This window comes from Jaculus jaculus, chromosome 1, assembly GCF_020740685.1.
Source record: "Jaculus jaculus isolate mJacJac1 chromosome 1, mJacJac1.mat.Y.cur, whole genome shotgun sequence".
Taxonomy (NCBI): domain Eukaryota; kingdom Metazoa; phylum Chordata; class Mammalia; order Rodentia; family Dipodidae; genus Jaculus; species Jaculus jaculus.
The window spans coordinates 309236960-309257009 of record NC_059102.1 but is presented as its reverse complement, the minus strand read 5'-3'; the positions used below and the strand labels follow the sequence as shown (position 1 = coordinate 309257009).

Below are 20050 nucleotides of genomic sequence, written 5' to 3'. Positions count from 1 at the left end.
TTCTTCCTGCCACCGAAGGTGGATAGCCTTAAATCCTACTGAGCAACTGAAGCATTATAGTTCCAAGCCAGATTCTCCAGGGGGTGAATCCTGTCCCTCAGTGCTGAATGTAACGCCTCATGGTCCTACCGGGATAAATGACACAAAGCTATAAAGGGAGGAATGGGAGATTATGTCAGTCCTGCCATTGTTGAGCATGGCTGACACAGATGTGAGAAATGTTGCTTAAGGAGAAAAGGGCAAGGGCGTCTATGAGGAACTCTTACCTGCCATTCCCTTTAACGAGAAAAGGGCTCCTATGAGGAACTCTCTTATCTACCATTCTCTTTGGCCACTAGCTTTACCCTCGAGGGGCTTGTCCATTACCTTTCATTGCCACATATGAAGTGGGTGGGAAAGCAAAACTCTCTTGAAGGCAGACTGCTTTTGTAGACTGTGTCTTGGTCTGGACACAGGAATTGGGGGCTCAAGCTTTTAAGGCTTAGACCAATAAAAAGCTCTTTAAAGCTCATAATTTCTTTGGAAATATGTTCCTAAAATGTAATTAATTTCTGGTTTAGTTCTGTAAACTAGACAACCTCTTTGTGTTAGTAACTACACCTGACGGTCTTTCCTAGACACAGTTTTCACCCATGATTTATGTCTTTCGTGCCTTGGCTCAATGAGTTATGTTGAAACGTATCTGAAACTGCAAATCCAGGTCATAATTTCTAGTATATTGTTATCAAGATCTGCATTAGAAGGTATGATGGTGTATAACTAAAAAGGGAAGAATGCAATAGTAAAATATCATCAACATAAAAGAAGGAAATAATAAGGGAAAATTATACCAAAAGAGCAGAAAATATCAAGAGAAAAGTACAATGGTAAATGTTGCAATCAGGTTAGCATTGCTGGTAGAAATCACCCAACCAAGAACAACATGTGGGGGAAAAAAAAGAGATTTTGGCTTACAGGCTCGAGGGGGGAAGCTTCATGATGTCAGGGAAAATTATGGCATGAGCAGAGGGTGGACATCAACCCCTGGCCAACATAAGATGGACAATAGCAATAGGAGAGTGTGTCAAACACTGGAATGGGGAAACTGGCTATAATACTCATAAGCCCGCCAGCAACAATGCACTGCCTCCAAGAGGCGTTAATTCCCAAATCTCCATCAGCTAGGAACCTTGTACTCAGGATACCTAAGTTTATGTAGGACACCTGAATCAAACCACCATAGTAAACTTAAACCTAAACATGTAAGTTATTACATTAAGTGGAATATGTTAAATATTCCAACTAAAATACAAAAAAGTCAGATTCAATTTTAGGTCTATGTGCTATTTATAATAAACATACCTATGGGCTGGAGAGATGGCTTAGCGGTTAAGACACTTGCCTGCAAAGCCAAAAGACCCAGGTTTGATTCCCCAGGGCCCATGTAAGCCAGATGTACAAGGGGGTGCATGTGTCTGGATGTTCATTTGCAGTGGCTGAAAACCCTGGCGTGCCCATTCTCTCTCTCTCTCTCTCCCTCCCTATCTATCTGCCTCTTTCTCTCTAATAAATAAAATAAAATAAAATATTTTTTAAAAGAATTTTAAAATACCTTAAAATAAGCATATTACAAAGGTTAAAGGATAGAATATTTACATTATACCATTCCAGTTTCTATCACTCATAACATCAAAATTCGGTGTCAACAATTTATGTTGACAAGGCCCAGTACAATTAGGCTGGCTTTGCTCTAGCTGGAAGGATTTGAAGACTTGGGATAGCTTTAAGGCTGAGGGCAACTCAACAGCTGAGGGATAAGGCCACAAGGGCACATTCATATGATTGCCAGTTTGTGCTGTGACTCACCTAGGCTGTTTTCCAGAATTCCCAAGATTGTCTTTCTGTGTAATTTCTCCATGAGAGCCAGTTTGGGCTTTCTCAAAGCATGGTTGCTGTGGCAGTTTGAATGTGAATGTGTGTTCCCCATAGACTTGGGTGTTTTATTTAGCTTGTCACTTGGGTCTCCACTCCAGTCACCTGGCCAGAGCCTCCCCTGTCACTGGGGGCAGATCCTGGGATCCAGCCCAAAGGTATGTTTGGGGGTGGATCTGATTCCAGCCCAAAGGAGTAAGAGAGCAGTTTGAGTTCTGGGGTCCTGTTTGCTACTGGTTTTATGCTTGCTGCTTTTTGGTTTTTGCTGGCTGCTGGCAGTTTTGCTCTCTGTGAGGATTAATGAATGGAAGCCAGCTTCTTCTGCCATTCTTGGTGGAACTTCCTCTGGATCTGTAAGCTAGCTTGACCTCAACATTCTATCAGAGGAGCATCAAAGTTGCATTGTAAAGAGAGAAAGTGGAGTGAGAAATACTGTGGTCATGTCTGGAAAATACAGGCTGCCACAATGTAAACCCAAACAGAAAACAAGCCAGTGGAGCTCTATTGATACCAAACAAAGTGAGTTTTAAGATAAGCATTATTAGAAACAAAGATGAGAGCTGGAGAGATGGCTCAGCACTTAAAAGTACTTGCTTTCAGAGCCAACTGGCCCAGGTTCACTTCCCCAGTACCCATGGAAAGCCAGATGCAGAAAGTGTCTCATGTGTCTGGAGTTCATTTGCAGTAGCAAGAGGCCCTGGAGTGCTCATATTCATTCTCATTCTGTCCCACACTTCCTCAGAAATAATTTTTTTTTAATTGCCATGAAAGATTTCAAAGGATCATAAGAAACTTAAAATAAACAATAAACAAAATTAACCTGATTGGCATTTGTAGGGCATGTGCCTAATAACTGCAGGATAGAAATTCTTCCCATGGGCACATGGAATATTCATCAAAGGAGTCCATGTTAGTAGACTATACGTTTATCAACAAATTTCTCTGACCATAGAAAAATGAAGGTAGCCAGGCATGGTGACACATGCCTTTAATCCCAGCACTCAGGAGGCAGAGGTGGGGGATCACCATGAGTCTGAGGCCACCCTGAGACTACATAGTGAATTCTAGGTCAGCCTGGGCTAGAGCAAGACCCTACCTCGAAAAACCAAAAAGAAAAGAACAATTAAGGTAAATTCAATAAAAACAAAAATAATGAGCCAAGTTTAAACCACAACGTAATTGTCTACCATGCTCACCAGAATACTTAAATGACAGGCTGTCAATAGCCATACTACAGAAGAGGTACCTTCCGAACTCCCCTCACTGCTGCTCAGTGTCAGCTGGAAGGACTCTTTGAAACGTTCTTACTGTGCCTACTAAAGCTCAACATGGGGCTCTCCTCTGATCCAGCAGGTTCACCCCAGTACATGAACCGAGTGAGAATATTTGTGCACCAGAAGATACGTGCCAGAACATTCAGCAGCTAACCTCCATGAAGGATACAGGGTTATAGGATACTCCAACAACATGATAAGCTGTCTGATTAACACTAGGCTAGGTAAAGTCTACTATGTATGTAAATACTGCCCTGGGGAATGTGCATTTTATTAACTGACTTTCACTTTGGTGTGACTGAACTTCTCAAGACTGTGGGTTGGAGAAGGCAAAGAGTGAGCACACACAAAGTGGGGCAGGTCACTGGAAAGGGCAGGAGGAGGCAGAACAGACCAGTCCTGCTGATTTCAGTTTTACATAGTCAGCCACGAGATAAAAGGACTTGTCCATAAAGAAGCTTTACCCCTTACCCTTTCTGGCAGCCAGTCTCTCTTTCTAGACAATGCTAGGATGAGCCTGAAAGACTCGCATGTGGAAAGGGCTGAACACTCTTAAGGAGGGTTTCCATAGCCAGGGCAAATAGACTCTGGGCTCTCAGTGTTTGCTGCTGAGTCCTACTGGTTTTGAAGCCCTTCTTGGTTTGTATATTCTCCTTACATACTTGGTTTCTAGGAGCAGATCCATAATCAGCTATTCTTGTTTGGAACTCTTTAAGAAAGACAAACATGTGATGAGACTTCATGGACTGTTTCTTCCAGACATGTCATCCTCAAGTCTGATGTGGGGTCTATAACTCCTGGTACTTCTCTGCTGATGTACATACGCACACACTTTTGAGCTATCACATAACCAACCCCACTGCACTAGACAGAAGCAGGCTAACCCAACCCAGATGCATGCATGTGTAGTCTCTTTAAAAATGTAAAGACAACTCCCAGCCAAGGAGAAAACATTTGCAAATTACATATCTACCAGGGACTGGTATCTACACTATATAATTTTTAATTCTCAAAAACTCAATAATGAGGAAGCAAACGACTCAATTTAAAAAACGGATAAAGCCACTAGAACCTATGCTTCACCAGAGGAGCTACATGCCCATATATGATCAGCAAGCACATGGCAAGACAATGGCTCAGCGGGTAAGAGAACCTTGCTGTGCAAGCATGCAGGCCTGAGACTGCCTGAGTTTGTTTCCCAGCACCCACATAAACAGCTGGGCATGACCAGGTATGTCTGCAACCCCAGTCCTGTAGGGAATGGAGACCCAGGAATTGCTGAAGCTCCAGGTTCAGGAGAGACTGCATCTCAAGGAGATACACAGAGGAGCGATGGCAGAGAACACGCGGTGCTCTCCTCTGCGCTCTGTGGGACACACATCTGCATGCGCGTGTGCACACACCACACACATACCATGCCCCGCATACTACACAAGCACAAAAATAAAAAGATGTTCAACATTCCTTGGTCATTAGAAAGTTCTATTAAAATCACCAAATGTTATCATTACAGCTCTATTAGAATATCTAAATTTAAAAAGACTGACCATCTCAAATGTTAATGAGACTGTAAAGCACCTGGGACAATTCTATATTGCTGGGGGAATACAAACTGCAATCATTCCACAATCCATCATTTTCTTACAATGTTAAACACATACCTGCCTACAGATATACCGGGGACAGATATTTATATCCTCAGAACCCACATCTTAAAAAAAAAAAGGCAGGCATAATAGCCCATACTGTAATCATAGTACTGAGGAGGCAGAGACAGAAGGATCTCTGGGGTTCAATGACCAGTCAGTTTAGTGGATTTCAGGCCAGTGAGAGACCCTATCTCAAAAAAAAAAAAAAAGACAGTACCTCCTCAGGCTGCTGACATCCTAGGTTGTCCTCTAAATTTAAAAAGTCATAATATTTTTTGTCTCACAGTTGAGGAGGCCAGAAGTCTGAAGTGAAGGTTATTGCAGAGCCATCATTGCTCCAGAGGCCCTAGGGCAACTCTGGCCCTTCCTTCTTAGCTTCTGCTGTCTGTGAGCACCACATATCACTTGCCTGTGCCCTCCTTCTTCATTGTCTCCTTTCATAAGGACATTTGTCATTGGCTTTAGAGCTCATCCTAAACTGGTGGTGATCTCATTTCAGAACATTTAACTTAATTACATCAGCCACGATCCTTTAAAAAAAATTACATTTACAGGCTCAGGGTGATATATCTTTTAGAGAGATCCCCATCCACCCCACTACATCCTTAGCTCCAGCCCCTTGCAAACCAGCTGTGTCCTGTCCTGTGGAATAAGGGCAGTGCCTTGCTCATCTCCACCCAGCTCTCTAAGTAGCCACTAGCAGCCTAGTAAATTTAGTTTAGATGTGATGTGTGTTTGCAGCCCTGCAAGGTAGTCTTTAAAGCTTCATTGGTAAATCTCATCTGGGGGACCTGTAGATAGTGAATAGAGGGGAAAGACTTCCATTTCCAAATGAGGTAGGCTAGCCTCCAGCACATTAGAGACCAACCTAGGCATGTCTACAGGAAAGATTCCTCGGGGAATCCAGGTGTTAACCCTGATATGTACAACCAACCCCTCGTCCAGTAGAGCAACTTGGGGGTTTCGCCCTTACCCATAATCTCCACCCCACCTCTCAGCCAGCCAAAGAAACTGGTGTTTGTGATGCATCCCCATCTCCACCTGTCTCTTTCCCTTAGCTCTCGCGAGGCTCTCTTCCTTTCCAAAGGAAAAGCAAAGGCTTCATTCTCTTTCCTAAAGATATTTCCAAATCAGCCGGCCGTGGTGGCACACACCTTTAATCCCAGCACTCGGGAGGCAGAGGATCACTGTGAGTTCGAGGCCACCCTGAGACTACATAGTGAATTCCAGGTCAGCCTGGACTAGAGTAAGACCCTACCTCGAAAAAAAAAAATTTCCAAATCAAGATCCGTTTCCTGCTTTGGCTTATTTGGATTTGAATTTTTAAAAATTGTTTTTGTTTGTTTATTTATTTATTTGAGAGCGACAGAGAGAAGGAGGCAGAGAAAGAGAGAGAGAAAATGGGTGTGCCAGAGCTTCCAGCTTCTGTAAACAAACTCCAGACATGTGCACCCCCTTGTGTATCTGGCTACCGTAGGTACTGGGGAATATGAGCCTTGAACCAGGGTCCTTAGCCTTCAGAGGCAAGAGCTTAACCGCTAAGCCATCTCTGCAGCCCTGGATTTACATTTTTCACAGCATTGTAACTGGGGCATTTTACTGTCGGCCTAGGACTCCTCCCACAGGCTGTGTCCCTTCCTTTCCTGCTCGGAGGGAGGGCGTGGCGCTGGAGATGTGGGACAGGAGGTGGGCTGGAAGTGTCACTTCTGTGTCCACTGAACCGCCTAAATCCTTTCTTTTACATTTCTTTTCCCATGAAGATACTTCCCCCTTGATTTCTCACTAAGCCTGAGAAGAAGCTCACTAAAAATCATTGCTAGTTTCTGACTTCTCTGTGTGTTTGGTGTCTGAACTCTGCCTGTGTGTGGTCACTTCCTCTGAAGTGACTGAACGTTCAGAAGCTACAAAGGGCTCAGATACCTGGCTTTTTTTTTTTTTTTTCAAAAAAAGCCAAAGCAAAAAGGACGCCCCCTCCTGGGCCTCCACCCCCATTTTATTTCCAAGGGATTCCTTGGCAGGGGGCGATTAGCTGCAGGCTGATCTGGCCAGAACTGCTCAGTTCCCTCTATTGTGACAGGTCTGCCTGGCAAGTAACTTAAAGTAGTCATCTTTCAAATACTGCTGAATGCAATCTACAGTAGGGCTACCTTTTATATAGTGTAATACACAATATATATGTATATAAGTGTATACACCCATATGTGTAAATTTTAAGGTTTTCCTAATCTACTCTTATCTCTACAGTAGAATTTTTTCCTTCCTCCCATCCTCTCTCCTTCCTTACTTCTTTACTTCCTTTTGCTTTTCCCAGATATGGGAGACAACCCATTGAATTGATTTTATGATGCACAAATTGGTCACAGCCCGCAATTTTGAAAAATACAGGTTTACAGAAAGCTGCCCAGTCTCCTGGTCTTGGTTCGGAAGTCCATCAAACTCCTCTTATTGTTCTCTTTCAATTCACCCTCAAGCCTTTTCAGCCGGTGCTCCCAGACCCCTTGATGAGGTATGTATCGATCCTAGATCCTCCTTTTGCCTGCCTGTCTTTCTTGAGCAGCCAGCCTTGCTGCGGTCTAATCAGGGTGTGCGTGTCATCTCGCTCCACGGCAGGAATACTGGCTTAGGCACAGATGTGGTCATAAATCAAAGCCTCAAGGCCGCCATCTCACCGACCTTGCAAATACCAGCAGGACGGCAGGGTAGGACTCCTCCCTCTCTTTTCTCTTTGCTTTTTGCAAAGAAACAAAGTGTGTTCTTAGATCTCTGCATACAAACCTTGCTATTAGACTTAATAAACCATACCTGTGGCAAAATAGTTTTATGACTATCAGGTTTATATCTCCCCTCCTGGCAGGTGATTCATAAAAATATTTGTAATCATCATTGTGCACTCCACCCTGGACATTATCAAGCAGCCAAGGACAGACACATCGAAGGGCTGGGGAGGAAATCTGATTTTCATCCTCCCCGATTCCCAATTCTAAAGCTGCCGAGTTCTCCACCACGTGCTGGGGTCTTCCCTCTGTGCCTGCTCAGATCTGCTGACTCGTTAGCCAAAATCCAGTCCTCCAACCCTCCCACCCACGAGAAAGAAGATGCTGTTCAGTTATTTCTGTTTTTAGATTTTAATTTCAAATTTTCCCCTTTGTCAAGCCCAGAGCCTCAGCATTTAGGTACACTTAGAAGAGATGGTCAGTCCCCACATTTGCCACGTTAAACCAAATCCTTAAGCGAATGTCATAGTGCCCTACCCACAACCCAAATACTCAGCGGGTGGGGCCAGGAGGATCCTGAGTCTGAGACCCACCTGGAATACACCAGCATGTTCCAGGCCAGTGTGAATTACAGAGTGCAACCTTGTCATGAAACCAAACAATGCCAAGTAAACACTAAGTCCTCACAGTTTGAGGTGAACTTTAGGGTAAATGGATATGTCTTGGATAAGGACGCCTCAGATGGATGATCCCCCAGGGCTGTCCCGGAACTCAGTGATCCTCCTACCTCTGTCTCCTGAGTACTGGGATTAAAGGTGTGCACCACCACGCTGGGATTTTTGTTTTGTTTATGGTTTTTCAAGGTAGTGTCTCGCTCTAGCTCAGGCTGACTTGGAATTCACTATGTAGTCTCAGGGTGGCCTCAAACTCATGGTGATCCTCCTACTTTTGCCTCCTAAGTACTGGGATTAAAGGTGTGCACCACCACGCTCGGCTGGATTTTTATGTTTATTTATTTGTTGTTTTTTTTTTTGTGGGGCCTTTTGGCATACTCGGAATGGTACCTCCTGGGACTGGTTGTCAGTCTGTCAGTTGTTGAAACACTGGTCACAGATGTGGGGAAGACTTTTCTGGAGACCCACAGTAGAACAGAAAGCTGACCCTGAGGGGGAAATGAGGGGCTATTCAGAAAAGAAGTTGTTATAATACCCACAGTTACATGAAAATCCTCAGAATGGATTTGTTTTGTTTTACTCCAAATCTCATTATACTGACCCTTAGCAAATAAAATTATTAATAGCAGTATAAATACTGTTATAAATAAATAATAAAGTCCCTTAATAACTATTGTTGGTTGACTCACATTAATATAAAATTTGAGATGCTGACTGTAGTTTTATGAAATATGCCTATGAAAACCGAGAAGCCCGTAAACCCTGGGCTCAGCGTGACCACAGGTCTAGTAAGGAGGCAGGCTTCTCCCCACATATTGGTATTGTCTTTTTACTTCCCATTCACAACATGTCTGGGTCAGGGCTCTCTATCGTTATCAAACAGAAGAATGTCTTAGCGTTTGCTCAAACTTGCCTAAGGTCTGTGGGATAACACTACTCCCATTAGCTACTTGTCCTTAACAGATTACTTCAAAATTCAAGAATTTAGGGCTGGTGAGATTGCTCAGCATTTAAAGCACTTGCTTGTAAAGCCTGACCACCTGAATTCAATTTCCCAGACCTATGTAAAGCCAGATGCACAAAGTAGCACATGTGTCAGGAGTTCATTTGCAGTGACAAGAAGCCCTGGCAAGCTCATTCTCCCTCTCCCTCTCTCTCTCTCTCTCTCTCTCTCTCTCTCTCTCTCTCTCTCTCTCTGTCTCTGTCTCTCTCTCTCTCTCTCTCCCCCTCTCTTTCCTCTTGCAAATAAATAAAAAAAAATAGGACTTGACTGAGTAGTTTATCTGTTTCTTATGGCATTAGCTGCAGTGGTCAGAAGGGCTGAAGAGCTCAGCAGATACTATTAACCATGGCCCTTGAGGTCATCAGACTCTTTAAGAAAATAATTGTACTTATTTGAAAGAAAGAGAAAGTCAGGCATAGTGGCACATACCTTTAATCCCAGCACTCGGGAGGCAGAGGTAGGAGGATCTCCATGAATTTTAGGAGGACTGCCATGAATTCAAGTCCACCCTGAGAATACATAGTGAATTCCAGGTCAGCCTGAACTAGAGTGAAACCCTACCTTGAAAAAAGAGATAGAGAGACAGAGAGCAGGAGTGAGCATGGGCCCACCAGGTCATGCTGCCACTGCAAACCAACTCCAGGTCCAAGCATCACTTTGTGCATCTGGCTTTACATAGGTACTAGGGAATTGAACCCAGGCTGTCAAGCTTTGCAAGCAAGTACATTTAATGGCTGAACCATCTCTTCTGGACCTCAGACTTGTTATATAGTAACTCAGACCTCCAAGGAGAATGCCAAGATCCAGGGAAGGAAGCTTCCTCATAACGGGCTCAGAGTCCAGAAAGATGGCTGACTAGAGGAACTATAGATTGTGTGTACCAAAGACTACACAGCAGTTATTTGTCTAAAATACTCAGGGAAGAGTGCTGGGATGCAGTGTGGGTAGAACAGAGAAATTGTGGAACACAGACTCCAGATGGTCTGGTTTAAAAAAGGGACAAAAAGTACCTTGAAGGAAGTCACTCACCAACCTAGTGGGGACCAATTAAATCAAGGAGAATCTTCCCATAATGGAGAAAATGTAAATGAGTGGCCCCCAGCAACCCTCACTGGCATCATGGACATGTAAAATTTTACTTGCAGATGTATTCTGTAGCCCCTGTGAACCTCAAGCCCAGTGACCCTACATCCATGCAACCACCAGACACTGACAGCTATGTCTGCATCACACAGGCAACCCATCCTCACTCCCAGTCAAGTTGCAACTGTGTGGTGCAGTACATACCTATCAGTCTCTGGGAGCTGCATAAAAGCAGGATCACTGTAGTGTGCCAGGTGATGGGGTACGGCTCAGGTGGCATATCCTTGTGAGTATCTGCACATTGCATGGAGGTGTATCTGCTCCAACCTTGCCGCCACATCCACAGCTGTGAATTATAGTTTAGGAATCCACATGGAGACAACATTGTGGTACCCAAATGGAATCAAACCCAGTGTAGCCTACCAGGCTAACACCCTGAGATACACCGTCAGGAGAAAGTCTTTTACTACGAAAGCCACCCTATAAAATTGGTAGTGTCAAATGACTTGCCAGATGCACAAATATCAACATAGGGGCATAAGAAACACGAGCAAGCAAGTGGCAAGACATACCAAAGAAAGCTAATAACTCCTTAGCAGCAGACTCCACAGAAAAAGAAGTTGACAAAATGCCAGGAAAAGGATTTAGAAGAATAATTGAAAAAGTATTTTATTTATTTAGTTATGAGAGAGAGAGTGAGAAATGGTCAGACAGAGAGACACAGAGAGAGAATAGGTGTTCCAGGGCCTTCAGCCACTACAAATGAATTTCAGAAGCACCACCTTGTGCATCTGGCTTACATGGGTCCTGGGGAATTAAACCTGCGTTCTTTGGCTTTTCAGGATAGCACCTTAACTGCTAAGCCATCCATCCAGCCCCAGAAGGATGATCTTTTTAAGGAAATTCAATGAGATACAATAGGACACAGACAGAAAATTCAACAACATTAAGAAAACAATTCATGATAAGAATGAGAAAGCCAGCAAAGAGATAGAGATCATAGAAAAGAACCAAACAGAAAAGAATTCAGTGACTCAAATAGAAAATATAGTTGAAAGCCTCAGAAACAGACTAGATCTAGCAGAAGAATATGTGAACTTATAAATAGACCTACGAAATAATACATCAAAAAAAAAAAAAAAACCCTCACTCACCATTATAAAGAATGATTAATCCCAGGGATCCAAGTATGGCTTGAAATATTCAGATTGGTAAATGTAATACTTTGCATCAATAGAATGAAGAAAAATCATAATTATCTCAATAGATACAATAAATGCATGAAATAAAATTCCACAGCCTTTCATGATGAAAACTCTGAATAAATTGGCACAAAAGGTATGTGCCTGGCTGGGTGTGGTATACACTTTTAATACCAGCACTTGGGAGGCAGAGGTAGGAGGACTGCTGTGAGTTTGAGGCCACTCTGAGACTACATAGTGAACTCCAGGTCAGCCTGGGCTACAGTAAGACCCTACCTCAAAACAACAATTGTGTGTGTGTGTGTGTGTGTGTGTGTGTGTGTGTGTGTGTATACATCAACATAACAGTATCTATGTAGGACAAACAGAATACTGGAACTCTTAGCCAGAATAATTAGGTAAGACGATGAAATAAAAAGCATACAAAGAGGAAAGGGGAAAACAAATTATCTCAGTGCAGATAATATGATTTTATGTATAGAATAGCCCAAAGACTCCACCAAAAGACATTTGAACTGATAAATGAATTTGGTTCAGTTGTAAGACACAAAAATCAACAAACATTAATCGGAGGTATTGTTATACACCAAAAGGACTTGTTGTTTAAAAAAAATCAAGAAAAAATCCTGTTCATAATAACTACAAAGCAAAAATTACCTAGGAGTAAATTTAACTAAGGAAATTAATGACCTCTACAACAAAAATTATATCAATGAAAGAAATCGAAGGACATAAGCAAATGCACAGGGCTGGAGAGATAGCTCAGTAGTCAAGGTGCTTGCCTTCAAAGTCTAAGGACTCTGGTTCAGTTCCTCAGTACCTACATAAAGCCAGATGCACAAGGTAGCACATGCCTCTGGAGTTTGTTTGCAGTGGCTAGAGGCCTTCACACACCCATTCTCTCTCTCCCCACCCCTTCTCTCTCTCACACACATAAATAAATAAAATATTTAAAAGGAATGAAGAGATCTTATATGTTCATGCACTGGCAGAATTAATATTGGTCAAATGTCCTTATTGCTCAAGGCATTTTAGAGATTCAGTGCTTCAAAATACCAATAGCCAAACTAGATATAGTGGAGTGCATTTGTTTATCTGAACATAGGCCAAGACTACATAGCTCTACCCATGTCTAAAAAACAAATCAAAATACCAATGGCATTGTTTGCAGAAATAGAGCACACAATCCTAAAATTTATATGCAGTTCTAAAGTAATCTTGAGTAAAGAGAATAACATGGAAGGCATCAAAATACCTGATCTGAAAACACCCTGCTGGGCTACAGTAACCAGGACAGCACAACACTATCACAATATCCAAAACATATCCTAGTAGAGCAGAAGACAATTTCAGCAAATAACCCCACACAAATCCACAGCCAGTTGAGTCTTAACAAGGTAGACAATTATGTCTACTGGGAAAAGGACAGACTCTTTAAGAAATGGTGCTGGCAAGACAGAATGTAATTATGCTAAAGAATGAAATTTGACCCGTATCATTCACCTATATAGAAATTAACTCCAAATGAATCAAAGACCTAAATATAAAACCTGAAATTATGAAACTACTAGAAGAAAACAGGAAAAAAGAAAACACTTCAAGGGGCTGAGGAGACGGTTCAGTAGTTAAAGGCTTGCAAAACCTACTGGCCAGGGGTTAATTCCCCAGCATCCACATAAAGCCAGATATACAAAGTGGCACATGCATCTGGAATTCATTTGCAGCAGCAAAAGGCTAGGATACACCCATACTCTCTCTCTCCCTTTCTCTCTCCTTCTCTCTCTCTCTCTCTCTCTCCTCACAAACAAATAAAAATATATATAAAAAATAAAAAGCACTTCAAGTATAGGCCATAATATTTTTGGATAAAACCTTGAAAGCACAGACAACAAAAGTAAAAATAGAAAAATGGAGCCATATAAAACCAAAAGGATTCTGCACAGCCAAGAGAACAATAGGATAGAATAATAGAAGAGAGGACTGAGCATCCAGGCTGCAGAAATGCGTTTCTACCAGGTTCCAGGGCAGAATGACATCCAAAAGGAGACCAGGGTACCAGAAGTCAGGGTGAACCTGTCTGGAGAAAAGAAACAGGCCATAGATTTCAGTACTCTGGAAAACATGGAGTTTGATCCTCAAGGTAGTATATGGATATTTTCCCCAATACAAAGTCTATCCATCCATCCACCTGGACATCCATCCGTTTATCAATCTAGCCACCAGTCTATGTACCTTCCACTCAATAGCACACCCTCACTGATTACCTTGTTCTGAAAACACAGGGGTACATAAGACCACCTAGTCCATACCCACTTCTACCAAGTAATGAGATTCCTTTTATTAATAAATATTTAAATGTTGCATTTTTACTTATTTCAGAGAGAGAAAGTGGTAGATAGAGAAAGTGAATAGGTGTGCCAGGGCTTCCAGCCATTGCAAATAAACTCCAGACTCATGGGCCACCGTGTGCATCTAGCTTGTGTGGGTACTGGGAAATTGAACCTGGGTCCTTAGGCTTTGAAGGCAAACACCTTAACTGCTAAGCCATCCAAATCATGATATTTCTAAAGACCTCTCTAGTTCTAATATCCAAAAATAATACATCCCACTAAACATCACCTTAGTCCAGTATTAGGGACTTTTCTCACTGCTTGTGATGGAATATCTGGCAGAACAACTTCTGGAACAAAAGGGCTGTCTTGACTCACAGTTTCAGGTTTTGGTCCACTGTGGCAGGGAAGGCAAGGTAGTGGGAATAGGCCCACCCTTGGCAGTGGGAGTGTGTGGTAGTGGCTCCATTAGGGCCAACCAGGAAACAGAGAAAGCTTTATCCAAATCAGAGGCAGGTTTCATCTTCAAGATTAATGCCTTGTGACCTACTTCTGTCTAGAAGACCTCATGTCCCAAAAGTGCTACAACCTCCCCAAACAGCATCACCAGCTAGAGACCAGGCACTCAAACTCATGAGCCTGTACAGGACATTTCCCATTAAAATCATTATATGCCATTCCTGGTCCCCAGAGGCTCATGGCTACTCCACGATGCAAAATATATTTAGTCCAACTTCAAGTCCCCGTGGTCTTGATATAACTATGGTTGATAATGCCACATCGTGCTGTTCCTTGGGCAGTGTGGGCAGATCTGGCCCCAGTCTGGGTAAAGCCACAAGCCACTCCTTTCTCTGGGCAAAAGCATGTCTCCCTCACCTCGCCCACACTTAGCACAGCATTCTCCCAATGGTGGACTCTGGCGTTACAGATACTACAGTACAGTTTTTCTGGTAATCAATGCAATTGAATTTTATCCCAATTTATCTTGCCTCAAGCTAGCTTTGTCCAGTTCAACTAGACTCTGCTCAGCTCAAATTTACTAAGCTCAGTTCATCTATCCGCCCATCCGCCCATCCATCCATCCATCCATCCATCCATCCATCCATCATCCATGCTCTCTATAAGTATTTTTCTATGTGTATATCTATATCGGGTCTGAGAATTCAGCTGGGGTTGTTTCTACCACTGGATTCATCTCATTGTTTCAACCTAAACAATATCAGTGTATTGTTGTAAAGAGAAAACTAGACTTGACTGTCCTATGTTTGCAACTTAGCATAACAATTTACTTACTGCCTTGGGAAATTCTCTTAACCTCTCTGAACCATAATTTCTTCATCTGTAAGGCAGGAAAAGCAATACCTAACTCTTCAGGGAATTTTTTAGAATTAAATTCATAGTAGGTGCTCAAAAATCCTATCCACTAAATTTCCCTACTTTTGAAACCTCTCTGTACGTAAAGGAAAATTAAATAGGAAAAAAATTCAAAGGTCACCCTAACACCTCAAAAACAGCATTCACTAGGAAAGAGTTCACTAGAGAACTATAGTGAGGTCCTAACCCTTGCTCTGCTCTGATTGTCCATGTACCTCACTGGTCCCTTTTTCATATCATCATTTAATTTCTTTTGGGAAATAGCTTTGCCACTTAACCATGTTACTTTATTGTATCCCAGGACTCAGTCTGATCTTGGATCTCTTGTGCTCCAAATCAGGACCTGTGACTGAGCACATTTGTGGCTTTTCACTTTGTAATGTGACAGTTCTACATATCATCCCATCCCCTTATGAACTGGTAGGAGGTAAAGCAATGGAGGGAACAGTGGTGGCCTGCCCAGTCGTCAAACCAGCAAAACCCTGATAGAAGCACAGTTAGTGACATACTGCAGTACTAATGGTAGAAGGATAGAAAAAAAGAGAAAAATGAACAGCAGGACATGTGAAAGAGTGAAGCCACATCAGAGTAGGAGGGAAAGCCACATACACTGTTCTATCTTCCATACCTAGACTACTGCATCATTTCACATCAACCCAGATACCAGGGGAGCCAACACAAGTAGGAACAGATGGGCAGCCAAGCTACCGGACACCCAACACTGCAGTCCCAGGTTCCTTAAACTTAGGAAGGCTTTCCTCTCATCTCTCCTGATTTTCCACTCATAGCTAACCTCAGAACTAAGTTTCTCCTCTCGAAGAATGCTTTCCATTCATGCCATGCCCAGTTGCCTTATGCGTACATCCTCTACCTTAGGTACTCGATGGTCTCAGATGCAGAGACCGAAAGCATCTTCATGGAGCCCATTCACCTCTCCTCGGCTGTTGCTGCCAAACAGATCATCAATGAAGGTAATGTAACTGACACCTGAGTGGGAACAGCGAGGGGCCAGGGACCCTCTGCAGACCCTTCCAGGGCTAACTAGAAGGTGTAGATGTCCTTCCATGATGCTGCTCAGCACATTAAGAAGATCAGATCTAGCACACGCAGTTCTGCCAAACCTACCTCATCACCTTCGATGGAAGAGAGGTGAAAATTATTATGTATCAGTGTGAACCATCCTCTATTCCACGTCATGGAAGCAGCTGAAGTCTTCCTAGGGCCTCTCATTCAAGAGGTCTGTTTGTTTGTTTGTTTTTGTTAGTTTGTTTGTTTGGTTAACAGCAGTGGGGCTTATAGTAGAGTCACAATCCTGAGTGCCCAAGAAGTAGCAAGAAACATCCAGAGACTTCTGTACTAAAGGATGGGTATATTTATCCACTGTGCTTGAAGATAGTCTTTAAACCATCTTTAAAAGTTGATGAGGTGGGCTGGCACAGGGGCAAAGGGGCATGTATTGATGTTACTCTCTACACTAAATTTTGGATCAGACAGCATATTATATTTCATTTAAGGATACTCTTCCTGATTGGAAGTAGGTTTTTTTTTTTTCCTACTAAATTTTGGACAAATAATGACAATCTCACTTCCCCACCCCCCCATTTTCTCTTCTCATCTCTCCTCTCATACTTCTGGTCGGGAGAGGTAACTTAAGATAAATCCATTGGTAACACAGGGCCCCACTGGTCTTTGAGTCACCTTGGAATTTGAATTCATTTGGAATTTGAGTTTTCTGATTGGTTGTCAGAAAGGTCTTGAGCCCTGGGTTGTCACCAGCTCAGGAGCTTATGGTAAACTTGTCTGAGAGTTGTAAGCTGAGAATCATGGGAACTTAGGCTTTGGTGAAGGGAAGTAGAAAACTAAATAAATAAATGAATATGATTAGAAGGTAATGTCAGCTCCCAAGGCCCCACCCTTCCCTGAGGAGCTAACAGCAGTGAATGGTTGCTAGGGGAGGGAGAAACATTTTCTGAGATCAGATGTGATTGGGCACATTCAATGTGGTTTGGCTGTAGAGAAGGGAGCAACATTTTCTTCAATGGTGTAGCCACTGGTAGGTTGCTCATGTTCTGGTGAATAACCCGTCATCCAGGTTCATGTAAGCAACTATAATAATTAAGCTCATTGAGACACACACACACACACACACACACACACACACACGTGTGACACAGAAGTAGAAAAGAGACCAGTTGAGAAGAAGAAGGAATTTGGTGGGAGTGGGAGGAGGGGACAAGAGATGGTAATGAGGATAAAAATTAAAAAGAAAATAGTGTGACATAAATGACTGTGGCAAGTTTCACTTTTCCCAGGATTATTTGCATTCTATGTGTAATAAAGTGACCTGTGTTATAAAATGAACATATTTTCATTTAATATATAGTTCTGAACATTTACTTTGTACTGGGCAGTCTGTTATAGGTTATAAGTAGGAATCAGATATATACCCCTAGTGCTCATGGACCTGAGCCTAAAAATTTATCAACTAGCTTTACAGACAAAAAGTGAAAAAAATGGGCTGGATTTTTTGTTTGTTTGTTTGTTTGTTTTTCAAAGTAGGGTCTCACTCTGTCCCAGGCTGACCTGGAATTCACTATGTAGTCTCAGGGTGGCCTCAAACTCACGGAGATCCTCCTACCTCTGCCTTCTGAGTGCTGGGATTAAAGGCATGCGCTACCATGCCTGGCTTTGGCCTGGAAATTTTGCTCAGCCGTTAAAGGCACTTACAAAGCCCAGTTTTAATTCCCCAGGCAGGCGAGCATTTGTTTGTAGTTGCAAGAGACCCTTACATGCTCATGCATGCACTCGCGTGCACACACACACATATACAAATACAAAAATACTTTTAAAAGAGGGCTGGAGGCCAGGCATGGTGGCGCACGCCTTTAATCCTAGCTCTCTGGAGGCAGAGGTAGGAGGATCGCCGTGAGTTCAAGGCTACCCTCAGATTACATAGTTAATTCCAGGTAAGTCTGAGCCAGTGAGACCCTACCTTGAAAAACCAAAATAAAATAAAATAAAATAAGAGGGCTGGAGAGATTGCTTAGTCGTTAAGGCACCCGCTTGCAAAGCCAAAGGACCCAGGTTCGATTCCCCAGTACCCATGTAAGCCAGATGCACAAGGTGGTGCATGCTTCTGGAGTTCATTTGCAGTGGCTGGATGCCTTGGCACACCTATTCTCTCTCTCTTTCTCTCTCAAAAAAATAAATAAAAATAAAATATTTATTTAACAAAGAAAGAAGTGAGTAAGAAAAACCAATTTGGTTTCTCCTCCTCCACAGCTGATTCTGAGTACAAGTGTCCAGTCAGTGCTCTGAGTCCTTATTAAGTCCTTCCTGGCAGATTCTTCCGGAATTCCATCCATACCCAGAGTCCTGGCAGCAAGCTAGCCAACAGAAAGTTATTCCAAAGGGCAGGGAAGGCTATGATGTTCCTAACTCTTCCCTGTAGAACTTAAGCCTCGAGGTCTCAGGACAGACACCGTGTGTCCAGGCATGCTGGAGTCAGCCGAGCAGCTGCTGGTCGAGGACCTGTACAACCGTGTCAAGGAAAAGATGGATGATACCAGCCTGTACAACACCCCCTGTGTGATGGACCTACAGAGGGCTCTGGTCCAGGACCGCCAAGAGGCGCCCCGGAATGAGGTGGATGAAGTCTGGCCCAATGTCTTCATAGCTGAGAAGTGAGTGTGATGCTGGGGATATGCCCCTTGATCCTACCCCCTTTGGTTACTCCTGAGGTGAAATTCTCTTAACTCACCAAAAGCCTCCCATAACTCCACCCATCAAATGGAACCTGCTTAACCACTTACCTATCCCTTTCTTGGGGAAAAGTTCCCCACCAACCTAAAACACAAAAGGAGCCCTTGTCCTCCCACTGTAGCTCTCCCTCATAGCCTGGCTCCTCCAGGTGCCTTCTCTGTAGATTCATGTAGATTCTTGTCAACTCTACCATCTCTACCAGATAACCAAATACTAGGAGCTACTAACATGATAGGCATGTGTTTACCGGTATACGAAAATGCACACTATATAGTAAAACAAAAATGGGCTACAAAAGACTACTTTATTGTACAGGATAATGTTAATTGAGAAATATATAGGTAGGTGTGTGTGAGTGTAAGCATGCATACCTTCTCATGAATCACAAATTAGAAAGACATATGTACCAGGTGTGGTGGCGCATGCCTTTAATCCCAGCACTCAGGAGGCAGAGATAGGAGGATCGCCGAGTATTCAAGGCCACCCTGAGACTACATAGTTAATTCCAGGTCAGCCTGGACCAGAGTGAGACCCTACCTTGAAAAAACAAAAACAAAAGACATATGTTCCGGGTGTAGCAACACACACCTTGAATCCCAGCACTCGGGAGGCAGAGGTTGGAAGATGGCTTTGAGTTCAAGGCTACCCTGAGACTATATAGTGAGTTCCAGGGCTTGGGCTAGAGCCAGACCCTACCTCAAAAAAACAAAAATTTAAAAATCAATAAATAAAAATAAAAAAGAAATATGTTACAATGTAGTATTTTTTTCTGGAAGATGTTTTTTTAACTTCTTCTTTGGGTTTCTTTTGAACTATCAGGTTTCCTAGACATGTATTATTTTTATAATCAGAAAAAAATGTTATTTAAAAAAATAACTTTATTTTCCGGGCATGGTGGAACACACCTTTAACCCTACCACTCAGAAGGAAGAGGTAGGTGGATCACCATGAGTTCAAGGCCAATCTGAAACTACATAGAGAATTCCAGGTCAGCTTGGGCTAGAGTGAGACCCTATCTTGAAAAATCAACAAAAAATGCTTTATTTATTTATTTGAAAAGCAAAGAAAAAAAGA

The 20050-nt window shown here is 42.7% G+C and overlaps 1 protein-coding gene across 1 annotated transcript in view; it reads left to right on the top strand.

Annotated features, from left to right (window-relative positions):
• Styxl2 (serine/threonine/tyrosine interacting like 2) overlaps positions 1-20050 on the top strand; it is a 33608-nt gene that overhangs the window by 2223 nt on the left and 11335 nt on the right. The window contains exons 3-4 of the mRNA XM_004651944.2: positions 16091-16185; positions 18666-18897. Coding sequence (XP_004652001.2) covers positions 16091-16185; positions 18666-18897 — 327 coding nt within the window. The remainder of the gene's footprint in view (positions 1-16090; positions 16186-18665; positions 18898-20050) is intronic.